The 16,169-nt window shown below is 50.4% G+C and overlaps 1 protein-coding gene across 1 annotated transcript in view; it reads right to left on the bottom strand.

Moving 5' to 3' along the window:
• Positions 1-16,169, bottom strand: part of CSMD2 (CUB and Sushi multiple domains 2) — a 268,001-nt gene that overhangs the window by 206,338 nt on the left and 45,494 nt on the right. Inside the window, exon 6 of the mRNA XM_037061417.1 lies at positions 15,389-15,571. Within this exon, the coding sequence (XP_036917312.1) occupies positions 15,389-15,571 (183 nt within the window). The remainder of the gene's footprint in view (positions 1-15,388; positions 15,572-16,169) is intronic.

Here is a 16,169-nt window from a genome sequence, read left to right as displayed (position 1 = left end):
TGACATGAGAGAGAAACATCCATTGATTGTTTTCCATATACACCCTGACCAGGGATCAAACCCACAACCTAGGTGTGTGCCCTGACCTGGTGTGGAACCTGCAACGTTTCTGGTTCACAGGATGATACTCCAATGATCTGAGTCACCCGGCCAGGGCGAGATCATATAGTTTCCAAGCATACATTTCTATGATACATGATCTGTATGTCAACTGTGTGCCCAATCTACACCACGGTATATGGTGATGGAAGATGATTTGACTTTGGGTGGTGAATAACATTTTGACAGGTAGAAAACATTTCAAATGAGACATACACTATTTTTGTGGATAATGACTTTATATGGTTAAGATGACAATTATCCTCAAACAATTTAACATAATTCCAGGCAAGACTCATGCCTTCCTCCCCCCTCTCCCAGCCGTCCTGGAACTTAAAGCAATCATTGAGTTCCACCTATTGGAATAAACAGGGGAAAATAGTCAAGCTCTCTTTCAGAGAGATGAGAAATAGTAACATATAAAGTCCTAGTTGGCATCCAAGAATATGGTACGCCGGAGCTCATCAACTCTCACAACAGCTCTACGAGGTGGACACCATTATTATCCCCATTTTACAGATGCAGAAGCTGAGTAAACTGCCCAGTCACAAAGCGTGTAAGTGATGGGGCTGGGGCATGAAACCGGTCCAGCTGGTTCCAGAGCCCAAGCTCTCAACACTGAGACCTACCCTCTCCCAGTGACAGGAGTGCTTGCCAGTTTGGCTATAGAAACATATCACAAAGCTGCAATAATACAATCTGTATTGTAATAGCTTCATATGAGAGATCAATGGAACCAAAAAAGAAAGTTCAGAAAGAAATACGGACATCTCAAATTTTAGTGTACAATAAAGGGGGCTTTTCAATTGCAGGGTAGAGGTTGATTGATTAACAAAAGATGTCTGGAGAGATGGTTAGCAAGTTGTAGAGAAATTAGATCCACGCCTCGCTCAATGCACCACCAAAGTAGTGGAAGAAAACATGAGAAATATTTGTGTAATTTCAGAGTAGGAAAAGGACTTTCTTAGCATTATACCCAAATTAGACATCATAAGGAAAAGAATATTTTTAATTACAGAAATGAAACACTTTTGAAGAGAAAGTATTTGCAAGTCATTATAATGAAATATTTACTATGTTTAACATATAACAAACTACAATTCAGTAAAAAGATAAACCCTCAAAGCAGAAATCCGGGCCAAGAAAATGAACAGGCGACCAATGAAAGAATAAAGTTGGTCAACAAAGATGCGAGAAAATGGACAGTATATGACAAAACAAAAACTTCAAACAACAGAGCTACCACTGCAAGTTTCCGTGCGGGCTTGGCAACGAGACCGCATGGGAACCTGGGAAAGAATGGAGAGAGGCTGGCGGGGCAGATGGAGGCAAGGCAGCCCAGAGGTAGGAGGAGAAACGGGAGAGCAGTTCCCAGAAGGAGGAGGGGCTATTTGTCCTGAAATACAACGGAGCATCTGAGGATGGTCAGGATGGAAGACAACCCACTCAGTTTCTTGCAACAAGAGGCTCGTTGGTGACCTTGGTGACAGCAATTTCTGGGGAGGTTGACACTGAGGTCAAAAGGGATGGGGTGACAAATGACTGGGAGGTGAGGAACGGAAGTAGCAAGGGAAGACATCCTGTCCAAAAAGTGTGAGTGCGAAAGAGAGTCTCAGAGAATGGGCAAGGAGACGTGGGGTGTGAAGACCTTCACTTTTAAGATAAGAGAGACCTGAGAAAATTTAAATGTTGACGAGTAGGGCTTGGCACAAAGGGAGAGGCTGCAGAGACAGAAGGATGACAGACACAGGCATGAGGTTCCAAGCAGGAGAATCTATAGCAACACTTTTGAAACAGTGGGTTCCAGCCCATTAGCAACTGGGCATGGGAGAGATGCGGTGGGTCGTGAGCTCGATGCTCAGAAAACAAAAGGAGGAGAATGGAAAACATCTGAATGCATCACAGGTAGTGAGAGGTAAGTACTGATTATGAATTGCATGTTTCGGTTATGGGTGAGCGTGTGTGTGAGTGTCTACTGTGTTGCACTTCATCCTGGAGCGAATTTTAAGGTGTTTGATGGTCCCTGATCTAAAGTCTAAACGGGATGCACAACCTTCAGGGGGATCGGTTTTTGACGGGAGAGAAGAGCGAGCATCTCTGTTGTAAAAGGTGGGAAGGTGAGAGGAAGGGTGGGGACGGGGACGACCTGCAGGCTTGGTGTCTTTGCTATTTGGAAGTTGATGTTGCCTTCAAGGTGGGAGCCAAGGTCATTTTCCAATGCAAGGTGAGGAGAGGGGGCTGTCCATGGGCTGGAGGGTGGATGATGCTTGAACTAGCTTCCACAGGAAGAGGAGAAAGGCTGACTTGAGAAACACAGATGGATTGCCAGGCACTGGTGCAGGCTTGATTGAGATCGGTGACCATGAATTTGTAGCAGAGCCAATTTGCCTGGTTGGGTGCTTTTCTCCAGCAGTGCTCACTCAAGCAGGGGAGGCCCAGTGAGATTATTTTTGCTTCACTGTGTGTCTCTGGACAAGTCAAATGAGGCAGCTCTGCTCTGAATGCCATAGCTGAGCTGGAAGCAGAGGCTTCACAAACCCACCCTTAAATTTCTTATGCCTCTTTCCGCTCAGAAACTCAGTGTGTGTTAATTTTCATCTGTGTTATTTTAACATCATCTCTGGCCCTGGAGCTCTCAAAAGTTATCATTGGACTTCGCTGGGCCCACATAAGGGGTGAAAGTGTTCACCCAGCAGCGCTCATCCTTGTAAATCAGACCATGTTGAGGCTTCGACTCTTTCAGGAAAATACTGAGGATGCCTTCTAGAAACTCATACACACTCCAAAAGCAGCGTCAGGGATAAATGGACTATGCTGTATTTCCTAAGCACACAGTATATCCCTTTATTGCACTACAAAACTCATGGACCGTGTTCAAGTTTTTACATTCCTCTCTTTTCTTTTTTGGGGGGTCCAATCCCCACCACCCAGGCAGCTGGGGGCTGGGGTCCTGAGCAGCAGGGCATTCATTCATAAGAGCTGACCTCTCCCACATTCCCACATTTCATTCTGTGTTCCAGAATTCGGTCTGTCTCTCCTGGCTGCCCCTGCCCAGTCACATGAAAGCTTTCCTCTTCCACCCGAAGTTTACATGTGGGGGTATGAAAGGATCTATTTCAGGGTCACCTTCGCACACTTGCACGCTCTCTAGCATATTCCACCCCACACACGACTCCTTGTGTACAAACCTCTTTTTCCGGGCTTCGGATCTATATGTCCAGTGGTCTTTGAGACTTTGAAACATCTCTGCCCAGCTCAAGTATTAATGGAGGACCCGCTGTGTGCCAGTCCCGGCTCTAGGTACGGGTGGGCCACCAACAAGGAGATAAGCAAGTCCCCGGCCCTCGTGACGTTTCCATTCCGACAGGAGACAAAGAACACAAGACAGGGCAAAGGGAAAACAAAGTGAAGGGAGTGGGGGCGGCCTGCCGTCAGGAAAGGGGTCAGCGACGGCCTGTCTGAGCCGGGGGGGAGGGGCCAGCCATCCCACGGGAAGATCACTGCAGGTGGAGGGCGTGCAGGTGCGAAGGCCCCGAGGAGGACCTGAGCCTGGGGAGGGCAGAAGGGAGGCCAATGTGACCGACATGAGCGAGGCGAGCCCCGGTGCCAGGAACAAGAGATGAACTGGAGAGGATGGTGAAAGTCTTTTAGACAATGAGAAGGAGTTTGGATTTTATTACAGCGATTAAACTAAATTATGTCCAAAACTGAACTCCTAGTCTTCTTCCCTAAACCGGGTTCTCCTAGATTCCAGGACGAGGGATGTTCCCTGGCTTGGGCACATGATTCAGACCTGCCGTCGCCGAGTTGCCCACTTTCCCTTCTCCCTCCCCACGTCCACCTCCCTCCCGTACACCATGGCCTTGCAAATAACTGCTAGCAGCCCAGACCCTGCCTATTCCAGACTCGGAATGAAACTGATGGATGTGTCTCCTGGCGATCCCTCAGGCACCTCAAATGCAGGTCCAAATTGAATGCTTGATCCATTTTCCTGGGCCTCCTTCATTCCTTATCTTCATGAATGACAATACCCAGTTGCCTAAGCAAGATGTATCAGCTCCTTCTCCCTCAATCCCATATCCAATCAGTAACTTCTGTTGATTCTATCTTTTCAACATCTTTTGGACTTGTCACATCCTCATTACGGCTCCTGTTAAGCCGAGTCCCTCTTCCTATTACAATTGTCTCTGCCTGGTTTTCTGGCCTTAAATCTCACTCCTTTTGAATCCATCCTCCATATTGGCTTCAGAGTGAATTTTGTAAATCACGAATGTCACATCCTTGCTTGGAACTCTTTAAAGACGCCCTATTGTACAGAGGGTAAAGCCCGAACTCCTCCAAAGACCCTCAAAAACCCAAGGCCCTTGCCAATCTCTTTAATCTTTTTTTCCACCCCCTTTTGCCCCCTTGCAGCCATTATTAGACTGCGTACAGCTCTACAAATGTGCAAGGGTAACCCCGTGCCTTGGAGAGGCTATTCCTCTCTCTAGACTGTTCTTTTCTCCTGGACTGAAAGATCACACTTCCTGGCTGCTCACCACGGTCATAAAGAAGAGGGTCTGAATTTCCTTCCAGGGCACCCCAGTGATCCAGGGCAGGTGACAGCTGGAAAGAGCTACCTTCCAGGCCATGGTGGGCCTTACCTGACTGCCAGAGCACTAGGGGAGTTACCCAAGTAGCCGAAGGCAGCACCCCTCCTCCTGAGCCCCCCAGAAAACTGCCTTTGTACAAAGGGACTGGAGGAAGAGTCTCTAATCCCAAGACGGGTCGCCCAGGGCCCTCTTAGAAAGTCCAACCCTAGAAAAGGGGAGCAGCACCTCCATCAGGAACCACGGAGGCCAAGGAACGAACCCACTGCAGCCAGCACTGATCTGATCTGGTGAGATGACAAATTTGCTCAGGGCTCACGGTGGGGGATGGGTCTTCGTGGTCTGACAAGCCTCAACGCCTGAGCCAGAAGCTGTGTAAACAGATCGCAGCTGCTGTCACTCTGTGTCGCCTGATAGCTCTCTGAGTCAGACACTGCACGGCACGGTGGAGAGGGTGCCGTCTGCGTTGAGGCCCTGGAAACACACTTGGCATATGCATCATTTAAAAAATTTTACAGAGAAAAGGAGCTGTTCGTTCTGATCCCGAAGGTGAAAGCTGAAGTGAGAAGGTCAGCTATATCCCATTGCCCCACAAGTACGGGTCACAGCCCTGGATCAGACCCCCGAGGCTTGGTCAGCTTTCCCAGCCCCATTCCACCTAGGTAGCTGCGGTCCTCAGACCGGACTCAGCGGTAGCCACACGGCCTTTGCACTGGGTCCTGTGCTGCACTGCGTTTGCAGTTTAGTTCTGGATGGATTCCTGGGCTGGAATGGGCTGAAATGTCGCCTGTGCTATGATCCTCCAGGAAATCTGAGCATCTTCCAGCTGGGACACACTTTCCTTCCCCTACATTCTGGTAGCACTTTGTGGCCACATCTATCTCTGCAGTAATTCAAAGGCTGCTTTATGACAGAAGCATGTGCTTGTCACACTCCCTAGACTATGCAAGGGCCGTGTTCGAATTACGTCTGTCACTCTCCCAGCGCTGGGGCCAAGGCCAGGTGTACAGCAGCCCCTCCCTTCCACAGACTGTTGTGTTCTGGTGAAATAAAAGGCAGGCGATCACAACATCATTAGAATGTCAGAGTCTAAGGCCTGGCATCCCAAGGCCAGGTCACCAGCACGAGGGCCAACAAAGCTCAGACTCCAGGAGGCTGCCACCGTGACACAATTGTGCTGTGGCAGTTGCTGCCTGGCCAGCCTCACAGCAGTGACATGTGTCCATATGCATCACTGCCGCATGCCTTTTTGTCAGGGGACGAAACCCCTCAGGAATGACCCCAACTCCCCTACAACAAACGGACACACATATGGGCAGTTCACAGGTGTGACCTCACATCTAAACCACCCAGGAAGATTTCAGAACCGCAGTTCCTGGGCCTCATCCCACACCCGCTGCATCAGAGTTTCTGGGGATGAGGCCAGAATTCTAGATTTTAAAAAGCTGAAGAATTTTTCTAATGATTAGCTGCACTTGGGACCATTTGGGACTGGGCATGACCACCAATGCCCAGTGAAGTTCCCACCAATTTAAAACTAAAGATGACCGATGCGTGGTTCCCATACTGGCCTGGCAGGACCTGTGCTGGGCCCACTTCCTTTGCCAGGCTGGCGGCCTCCTCTGCAAGCCAGCCCCTTGCCTGGTCTCCGCCTGGCTGGCCCTGCTCAGCTACCCTGAGGACCTTTATGCCATGGGCTCCCTTCCCATGGCCAGATCCTGAGCCAAACCCAGCCAGGTCCCACCCCTCAAATCAGCGTGGCAGGGGGTGTGGGCAGGGCTCTGTAGAGTCAATATCTGGTGGGCTTCTGAGGAGCCCAGCACACCACAGGCCCACAGAACTTCAGGGCCCTCCCTGTCTGTCTCCCCTGCCCTACCATGTGTGACCCAGCCCAGTGATGCGGCTTCTGCCCTGTTTCTCAATTTCCTCCCCATCCCTTACTGTGAGTGAAGCTCCTTCTGAAGCCGCGGTCTCTGGCTAGGCAGGGATACCCTGCAGGGGTGGACCCCATTCCGCGGGGTGAGGGCCAGATTCAACTTAGAAGCCACCTTCCCCCATAGTATCTGCCTGTTTAAGAAGAAATACAACAAGGGATGTATGAACCCCATGGGCCTGGTAGGGCAAATGCTGTCTCTCCCTCCTTAGCCATTCTATTAGGAAAGGATGACAGCCACCATTGTGAGTCACCCCTTCATCCAGGGGCAGCTCTCCCAGCCATGCCTCCCTCGGCTGGGGCTTACCCTTCCCAGCCACGCCTGCAGCGCCCAGTCTCCGGTGCAGGGGCAGAATCACACTCTCTCCACCTCCAGCTACCGCCGTGGACCTTCTACTCCAGGTGATGACCCTTCTGGAGTACTGGGGGCCCTTCTACAGAGCACTGTGCCCACCGGCTCTGCACATCCCTCGCACAGCGAGACCACAGCTCCTCTGTGTCCAGGTCCTCAAGGGCTGGGTTACAGGAAATGGACTCCAGAACTACACAGGCTGGTTTCCTGTCTCCATCAATTGGCCTGAAACACAGATTTGGAACCTGAGCAATGACCAGGTTCCCTGTTTCTGTTTCGGGGCCACCTGTGGAATAATGGGACCTTTAAGGAAACCTAGAGCAACGAGGAGACTGTCACATCAGCAGAGGAGGCGCACACGACCTTTATGACGACCTCAGCCCCTGATCACAAGCGGTTCCCACGAATCTTCCCCCTCCCCCGACTGAGGCTGATGCTTTCAAACCTCGGCTGATCCCCGTTCTGGCTCCAAATATTTGAAAAAGGCAATTCCAAGGGCTCTAGGTATTGTGATCATATTTTCTGGGCCAAAAGAAAGGCTGCTTGAAATCGCATTTGTTCCCAAAATCCGGGATTATATATGTATGGGGAATGCCAGGCTTTAGCCACAGGGAGGAGAGAAAACGGGACACGCTCCACCTGTGCACAGGGCATTGAGGTCAAGGTGGGAGGGGGGGGCGAACAAAGCACCTGCCTATTTAAAAATAAAGGCAGCAAGCAATGTATGTGACCTATATGAAGGAAACCACAAAACCGTTATATTTAGAAAAATGAAAGTAGATGAACAAAGAGTGACATGCCATGTTCTGGATGGAAGGATGTGTCTTATAAAATGTCTATTTTCCTCCAGTTAATTTATAGTTTAATAGGAGTGCCCATACAAAACCCCAATAGGACTTTTTTCCCCCCATGACAAAACGATTCTAAAATTAATCTTGAACAACAAACAGATGAGAATAACAATGAATGTTCTGAAAGAGAAAATAATTAAGGGAGGAAGGAGTAGTTTCCAGCTTCGCCAGATATTAGAACATATTATAAAACAACAATTAAAATGTCTCAACACCAAGGCGAAGACAGAAATAGAGCGGCAGAACAAAGGGGTTGCTCAGGAAATAGACTTAACTCCATTTGAGGAGCCAGGACGCGATAAAGCAATTCGTTTCCCCCAAATCAAAAGGGAAATGAATTACTTAATAAGTTGTGTTGGAAAACCACATAATAGTTTGCACAATATTATACATTCATCTAAATAAACTCCAGATGGATTAACAAATTATATTTTTTAAAAATCGAGTTGCCGAGAACTAACCCAAAATAGAACAAACTGTTTCTTCTCAGATCTGTGGCAGACTGATAACTTTGTCAGCTATGAAAAGAAAAAAAATATCGAGAGATTTGTCTATATACAAATGTAAAGGACTGTATAATGCAAGCTAGCAACGGGGGAAAAAGGGGGAAACAAGAGATTGGGAGAATGTGAATATTAGATACCACAGAGAATTTCTATCCACAGTGCAGAGGTAATAGCACCTTCGAGTTGGAAACGAAAACGCTGACGCCAGTTTCACAGCCCCATGTCGATACATACGGTCGTGACACAGGGACTGCCAGACAGAGGGGGACCCGGATCTGGAGAAGGTCCGGGACTAGAGTCTCTCTCCAGGGCCCCCTTCCACGAACGCTGCTTCCCTTCCTTTATCACAGACATTTCACGCCAGCCAAACCCCTTTAGTGGTTTGCCAACCACTGCAAACCAAGTATCCGGAATGGCGGTGCACGTGCGTGCACGTGTGTGCATGTGCGTGTGTCTGTGTGCATCAACACACACCCCCCTTCGGCGCAGGCCCAGACCCCAGGTTTCCTCTCAGAACCCAACACTGCCCCTTGGGGGGGGGCCCTTTTTCACCAGGGCCCGAGCGCTGCCCTGCCATCTGTCTTTTAGGCCAACTGTTGCAACGGCGATGACACACATCCACGCTCTGTGAGCGGAGGGGCTGCCACCTCTGAGCACTCAACGGAGACGCACTCAATGAAAGGATGAATCTTCACGGGGGGTGATCCTAAGCACGTCTGCAGGACCAGTGCTTTCTACTCGAAAAAAGTACATTTTGAACCACAAGAGCTCACTTTAATTTGCATAATTACGTCTTTCTTCACGTTGGAGTGAGCTCTTTGGGGTCAAGGGCTGCCCAAATCATCTCTGAATTTGCGGCACTTATCATTACATTTGGCGCTTCGCAGAAGTAGACGAGGGCATGCTGTAGGGATCTGTCCAACGTATACCTACTAAAATAGCAATTTCTTAAAGGCCATACAAATACTCGAGGTTTGGCGATGCTGATCAAGGCTACAAGTGATCTACGCGGACTCTATGAAGACAAGCACAAAGTCGCTACATTTAGAAAGTAGACGGACATCGAAGAGAAATGGGCTATGTTTCTGAATGGCGAGGGCGTGTGTTGTACGAATCTTATTCCCAACCTTAGAGCATCTGTGGCCGGCGTTATGAACTGGCACGATGTTTTTTGGGAGCAATATAAGACTGACCGCTGTTAGAGGGGAGGGGGTTGGGGACCGGAGAGAATGAGGTAAAGGAATTAAGCAAAAAAAAAAAAGAAAAAAAGCCAAAACAAAATAAAACTCAAAACACAGATAATAATATGGTGTTTACCAGAGGGAAGGAGGTGTGGGGGAGGTAGCAAAGGGTAAAGGGGGAATACATGGTGATGGAAGGAGACTTGGGTTTGGGTGGTGAATACGTAATACACTATACAGGTGATGTATGAGTACTATAGAATTATATACCTGAAACCCATATAACTTCATTAACCAATGTCGCCCCAATCAACTCAATAAAAATGAAAAAAGATAAAACCAGAGCAACCATTCTAGGGAGTAAAAAAGAGTTACAAAAATGTTCCAACCTTGGCCCAGCAAACCTCACTCTTAGGGATTTATCCTAAGGAAGTAATTGAAGAGAAATTAGAAAAACTCAGCCACGTGCACGAGGATGGTCATGACTGCCCCACAGAACACAACTACACGTAATGGGCTGCCTAAGTCGTGGCCCACTCACTGGACAGACTGTGCCACGGATAATTAAGAATGATAACTATGGCAGACATGTGGTAGCCTGGCAAGACATGCAACATAACGTGACCCTTAAAACCCACAATACGAGATGGTACGTTCACTTTGATTAAAACCACATGAAATATGTATGTACAATGGGTAAGAATCAAAATAGAATGTCCAAATTTGAAGTTGGTTTTGGTATAAGGAAGTGAAATTAAGAGTATTTTATTTACTGAGCCCTTTAAATTTATTTGAAGTTTTAAATAACAGAAAGTACCAGAAGTCTGTGTTGGGTACTGGCCCTTGAGCTCCAGATATTTCATGAAAAAGAGTACACGCATTACATAGGGCATGGCGCTAAGAAACCCTCTTCATCACGCCTGGGCAGGGTCCTCCCCAGAGGCCCTCCACTTTAGAATTTGACCAGGAAGAGTCAGACACCCTTACGCAGTTGGCTTTGCACAGAGTAGGTGCTCAATAAATCAAAGATGGATAGATGAGTGGAGGGGCAGAAGGGATGAGGAAAAATGAGGGAAAGGCTTCTACATGGCTACAGGACATATTGGTAGGTACCCAGCACTGGTATAGTTCTGATGAAGGTCATGGTCAAAGCCCTCATGGACTTGTGTAAGTCCTATCATCCCTGGTGCTTCACGGGAGTAACTCAGCCAAAAACTAGCTTCTGTGTTCTTTGGGAGTGCTGCCCCCAGGCTTCCCTGTCCTTCCTGCTGCAGATGACCCCTTGGATTTTGGAAACTGGGTGCAATGGAGAGAGGAAAGAATCTGGAGTAGGAGGCTGCTCTGTCCCTAACCGTCAAGTTCAAGCCCAGCACTTCATGGCTCTGTCACCTCTGAGCCAGTGATCTGGTCTCCTTGTACTTTGTCTTCATCCATAAAAGGTGAGAATATTCCTCTCTGTTGTAGGGAAGAGGCATTCTTCTCTGTGTACCCTGTGAGGGTATTTAATAAATACCCTCCCTAACGCCGTGCTTTCTCCCTGTTGTAAATCTATATGCCCTTGAACTTGGTCATAGCCTCAGTGAGAAATGCAAATGCCCCGATTCCCTCATATTTAGAGTTTGATATGACTAAATCACCCCAGGCTCGTGGTCCCTAATGTTGGGGGGTATTTTCCCCAGGGCGGTCACACGGGTGGAAAGGCGTGTGTGTGCTACTGCCTCCTAGTGGGTGGGGGACAGAGATGCTTCTGAACCTGTTAGGGTGCACACCCCTGCCCCCAGAGCGTCATCTGGTCCAAGATGTCAGAAGTGGTGAGGTGGAGAGTCCTGACGACCCTATGGCCCAATCCACTGCTCTGTCCAGCAGTGTGTGTGTGTGTGTGTGTGTGTGTGTGTGTCTAGAACAGGCACTGGGGAGGCTCTCAGAGCGGAGTAGTGGGGGGGCGTACTGGGAGAGGACCGTGCCCCACAGCATCCCTGGGTAGAACATCTTCCTTTGCCCCGCCCCATCCCCCAACTCTTCAAGGCCCAGCTGAAGTCCTGTATCTCTGGTGACATTTTCTTGGAGCACCCGAGGACCCGCCTCTCCCTCCTAGGTCTCTCAGAGTTCAGCTGCCAACTCGTCCCTTTCACAGCATCCACCCCGGAAGCCCTGCCTTCCCATTTCACACGTATGCCATATACATTAGGGGCTGAGCAATTAGGATTCACACCTTCTGGGGGAGGTTTACGACTTGGTGAAGGCAAGCTTGCGGTTTGTGCAGTCTTGGCATATCTGCGGGGAAGTGCCTTGTCGTAACTTCTTTTGAAAGTGGCTGCTAATGGACCGATAATTGGTTTCCTGGCTTTTTTTATGAAGTGTGAAGCATTCTGCTGGCCCGTCAACTGAAGCATCAAGTACTGTGCAACCTACTCACCACCAGAGGCATTTGTGTCTCCCTTATTGTATCTGTTGTTGCAGAGGAGACAGGGGACATGGGAAGTATGGGGAAGGCGCTCTATTCTTAGGTGAGAGAGGGGGTGACCTGTCAGAGCTTGGGGAAGGTGAAGAGGGCAACCCAGTCAGAGATTTCTCCCCAGGGCACCAAGCCGAGCCCATTTCCTAGGCGGAGACTCAAGGGCTGCACACTGGACCACGGGACTTGGCCCCAGACAGACACCCACTCACGCTGTTGAGCGGATGGAGAGTGGTACTAGATCCAACTGATTCTGAGCCATGGTCCCTGGAGACGGGAACTAACTGGGGAGGAAGAGAAAGTAAGAGGGAAGAAGCTGGCTCCATCTTTTCTTTCAAAAATGCTTTCCACTACAAGAACGTCATCTTCTTTCAAACCTGGATGAAAAAGACCATCCACTGAGCATCTACTACTGTGAGGGCAGCTCAAACGCCAACACAATTATTCTGAAGTCTCTGCTGGTCGCGGAAAAGGCTGTGAAACGCGGGGAAGGAGTGCGTTTGTGTAGTCTCCGCAGGGCAACTCCCTGGGAAGGAGACGCTTTGAAGAAAATGTTTCAAGAGAAGACCAAGGCACTGCTTTGCACTTTTGGGGACAATTGTTCAAAGAAATTTGAGCCATCGAAATGTTTCCCCAACCCCTTTCTTAATTTTCAGGAGGAAACAGCGGAGCTGGTTGCTAGGCGTTGCATTAATATTTATTGTGGCCAACGCGCGGTAAAATTTAGGCCACTTAAGCTGCCTTTTGCTGGAGGTGCTTTCGTATCCATTTATGTCCACTTTATAAAACACAGAGCCTGCCCTATTCTGTACTTTTGTAGGTGCTTACAGATGCTGTCCCCTTTCCACTGGCCTCACGCTATCACATATTTGATCCGGGGTCAGGAGCAGAACACCAAAGTTTAACATTATCCCTTAATCAGAGTGCGACCCGCTGTGCAAATGACCCATTTTAGGAAGTGATTTCGAGCATTTATCGTGGAAGATGTGAGAACTGTTCATGCCAGGGTTCTCTTGTTCTGAAATGTAATCGCGGAGGCTTAAGACTTTTTAGAGCCAGAAGGGAGTGCTACCCTCGTGGGCAGAGGAGTGAACCAAAACGCAGAGGGAGGAAGTCCCGGCCACAGTCAGGATGCGCAGCTGAGCCAGGATGGAGAAACACGTCTCCAGAGCTTGAATCCATGGCTTTCCCAAGATGGTCTCACCACCACCCTCTCACCGACCCAGGAGCTCCCTCAGGGCAGCACCTAGAACCTGGGTGGGGGGGGGGGCACCAGCCCAGTAGAGCCGCCAGGAGGGGCTCCCTCACCTTCATGACATACACTTGTGCCTTGGCCGTGTGGCACGAAGGCGTGGGGCCAGCTGGCGCTCTCTGGCCTCCTCCACTGAAGCCGGGGGCCCTGAGACTCACGCTGTGCTCTGGTACATCCAAGTGGCCAGGAAAGCCGGGGTGATGGCAGTGCCTCGGGGATGGCGCCCACTACATCCCAGAATCACACAGAAGAAGAAATGCCTCACTGGCCCCCAGAGTGCCTGCCTGCCCCCTTCTCAGTTCTCACCAGCACGCCTGGGGCTCCTTCCTTACCTGAACCCAGAGAGAGCCCTGGCTGGTGCTCACTGGGGCAGCTCTGCCCTCTCCTCCCCAGCTGTTTCTAAGCAGTGCCCAGCATTGGAGAAGCTGCCAGCCTTGACCCCGCAAACAAAGAGCCAGCTGGTCTTCTGCCCTCACTGAAGCTTTTAGAAAAATCCCCTAAAACTACTCCTAAGAGCCAAAGGGTCATAAATTCTGAGGGGGCTTGAGTGAGCGCCCCCACCCCACTGTAGCATTCTGCTACCCGCACCTCTGTTCCCGGGGCAGGGAAATGTAGCCTGCTCCCAAGCAGCTGGCTGACTCCGCCGCCTGCTTCATTCCTAGCGCTCTCTGCCCGAGGCCTGGCCCTTCCCAGCTCTCCCTGCCCTGTGTTACATAGTTGGATTTCAGAGATGAAGCCCCCACTGTATCCAGGACGCCTATAGCCTGTGCCTTTACCTTCTGAGGCCTCGCCTCCAACCTGCCCTGCGGAGCTCGGCCCCATTCCCCGGCTCCTGCCTGAATTTGGTCTCCACGACTATCAGACCGACGGCTCCTGGGTGCCTTGAGCTGCTTGCTTCCTGCTAAGCTGTCTGCCCCTCCAGGCCCCCTAGGCTTGCTGCACGCCACGAGGCTAACACTGTCAGGCACTATACGCTAACAATGCCAGGCTACAGAGATGAGCAGATTGCACGCAATTTTATTATTTTCAATAAGAGTGATTTGCTGAATGTGTATCTAAGAGAGATTTGATCTTTAAACCTCTATGAGAATTTTTACATAAACTCACAAGTCATCAAAAAATGCTGTGTTAAACCAAACAAAGTGATTTTTTTTGTTGTTTGAAAAGTATAATCGCCTGGTGTGATCCGACTCACCAACTCACACACCACACTCTCAGTCAGCATGGATGTTCCCTCATGGACGGCCAGGGTACTCCCTCCCCCAGCCCCGAGGGGCCGCCATTCCCGAGTATCCAGCACTCGGAGGCCCCGAGAAGCCCGCTGAGGGGGCAGAGATGAGCCGAGGCCCAGGCTGTCTGTGCCCCTTGAGGGAGCACAGACTGAAAGAGGTGGAGAAGGTCAGGGGAGAGGGTTGGGCAAAGAAGAGGTGACAGACCAGAGAGGCTGGATCCTCGGATTTCTCAATAGAGACCAAGCCTGCACCGCCCTGCACCACACACAGCCCCCTCGTGCTTGCCAAACCCACTGGGACCCTGCGCTGAAAGTATTATTTTTGACGAAAGAATGACCACACCGCCTAAGAGGAAGGACAAGCCTCTGGGTTATCCCTGTAGAACAGAGCATTTGACTCCAACCTCCTGCCGGAAGACCAACAACCCAAAGAGAGCTTGATCCCTGCACCTCCCCAAGGCCGATCCGAGAGGAAGCAGTCGGAGAGAACTCATACCCTGGCAAGGCTGTGGCTTCCCACAGTGCGCAGACGCTGGTGCAGGGTCTACAGCCTTACAGACGTGCCAGTCCTTTCCACCCTGGCTTGGCCATCTGGTGCCCCTGGTGGCAACCCGGGTGAGGAGGAAATGCCTGGGTCTGAGCCTGGGGGCGCCAAGCCCCAGTGGCCTCTACCTTGTTCTCCAGATCACCCGTGAGGGTAAGACGGCATTGAAGAAGGTCCCCAATGTCAAGAGCAACCACTCTGAGTGCTACAGTCTACGGCGCTGCCGGAAAGGAGGTGCCCAACAGCAGCGTTGTGAGGAGCAGAAGAAACCAACGGGAGTGAAACAGTTAACCATCTGCAAGGCTACTGAGGACGGGGCCCCTGGAATAGCTGGGAACAGGCCCCTGTCTCTCTCTCGGTGGAGACCCCAACGTGGCCCCCTCCTGCTCACTTACACACGCAGCCTGGCTTCTTAGCCGACCACTGGTTATTCTTTTGGCACGTGATTGCCTTCTGCCCCACCAGCTCAAAGGCAGGCTGGCACTCAAACTTGAGTGTGTCACCGTGGCGAAAGCGAGAGCCTTCCCTCCGGCCATAGGCAGGAACGCCGGGATCGCCGCAGCTGCCCTGCTCGATCTCTGAAAGACAGAAAGACCAGAGAACAGAGACAAAAGGTGACTTCATGCCTCTCGTGGAGGTTGGAGGTCCCTACGACCTGCTCTGCGGCTCCACTGCCCCGAGTTGGCGCTCAGAGTGACACAGGGAGGGTCGTTATGAGCGGTCCTGCCTCCTGGGCCTTCCGGCTGCCAAGTGCCCGAGCCTCCTGTCCATGCAAAGTGCTCTTGGGGGCTTGCGCGTCTTTATCCTGGGCAGGTGTGTGTGCATTCTGTGTGGGGTGCCTGCCCCACCAGCTAACGAGCCCCAGAGTTGGGAGACTTCCCTACTGGACTTGACTCTGCATTTGTATTACTAATGCCACTTGACAGGTCTTGAGTGCGGTTCATCCCCGGGCGGCCAAGGCGAGCGCGAGATGAGAAGGCAGCGGATGCTTGGCTGCCTGCCTTCCCCTCCACCAGAGATTAAGTGAGAATCAATATTGGCTGCTTTCTGATACGGAAGCACTTCCATGAAGATATTTTCTTGAAATTCAATTGGCGATAGTAGCAGGTAAAACGAAACAAATGACTCGTTAGGTATGCTTTTAAGTTCATTCGACGCAGCAGTGGTGAGTCAGGC

This window comes from Sturnira hondurensis, unplaced genomic scaffold (genome assembly GCF_014824575.4).
Source record: "Sturnira hondurensis isolate 20B ecotype Veracruz unplaced genomic scaffold, ASM1482457v3 Scaffold0013381, whole genome shotgun sequence".
NCBI lineage: Eukaryota > Metazoa > Chordata > Mammalia > Chiroptera > Phyllostomidae > Sturnira > Sturnira hondurensis.
This window is presented reverse-complemented; position numbering and strand designations above follow the sequence as displayed.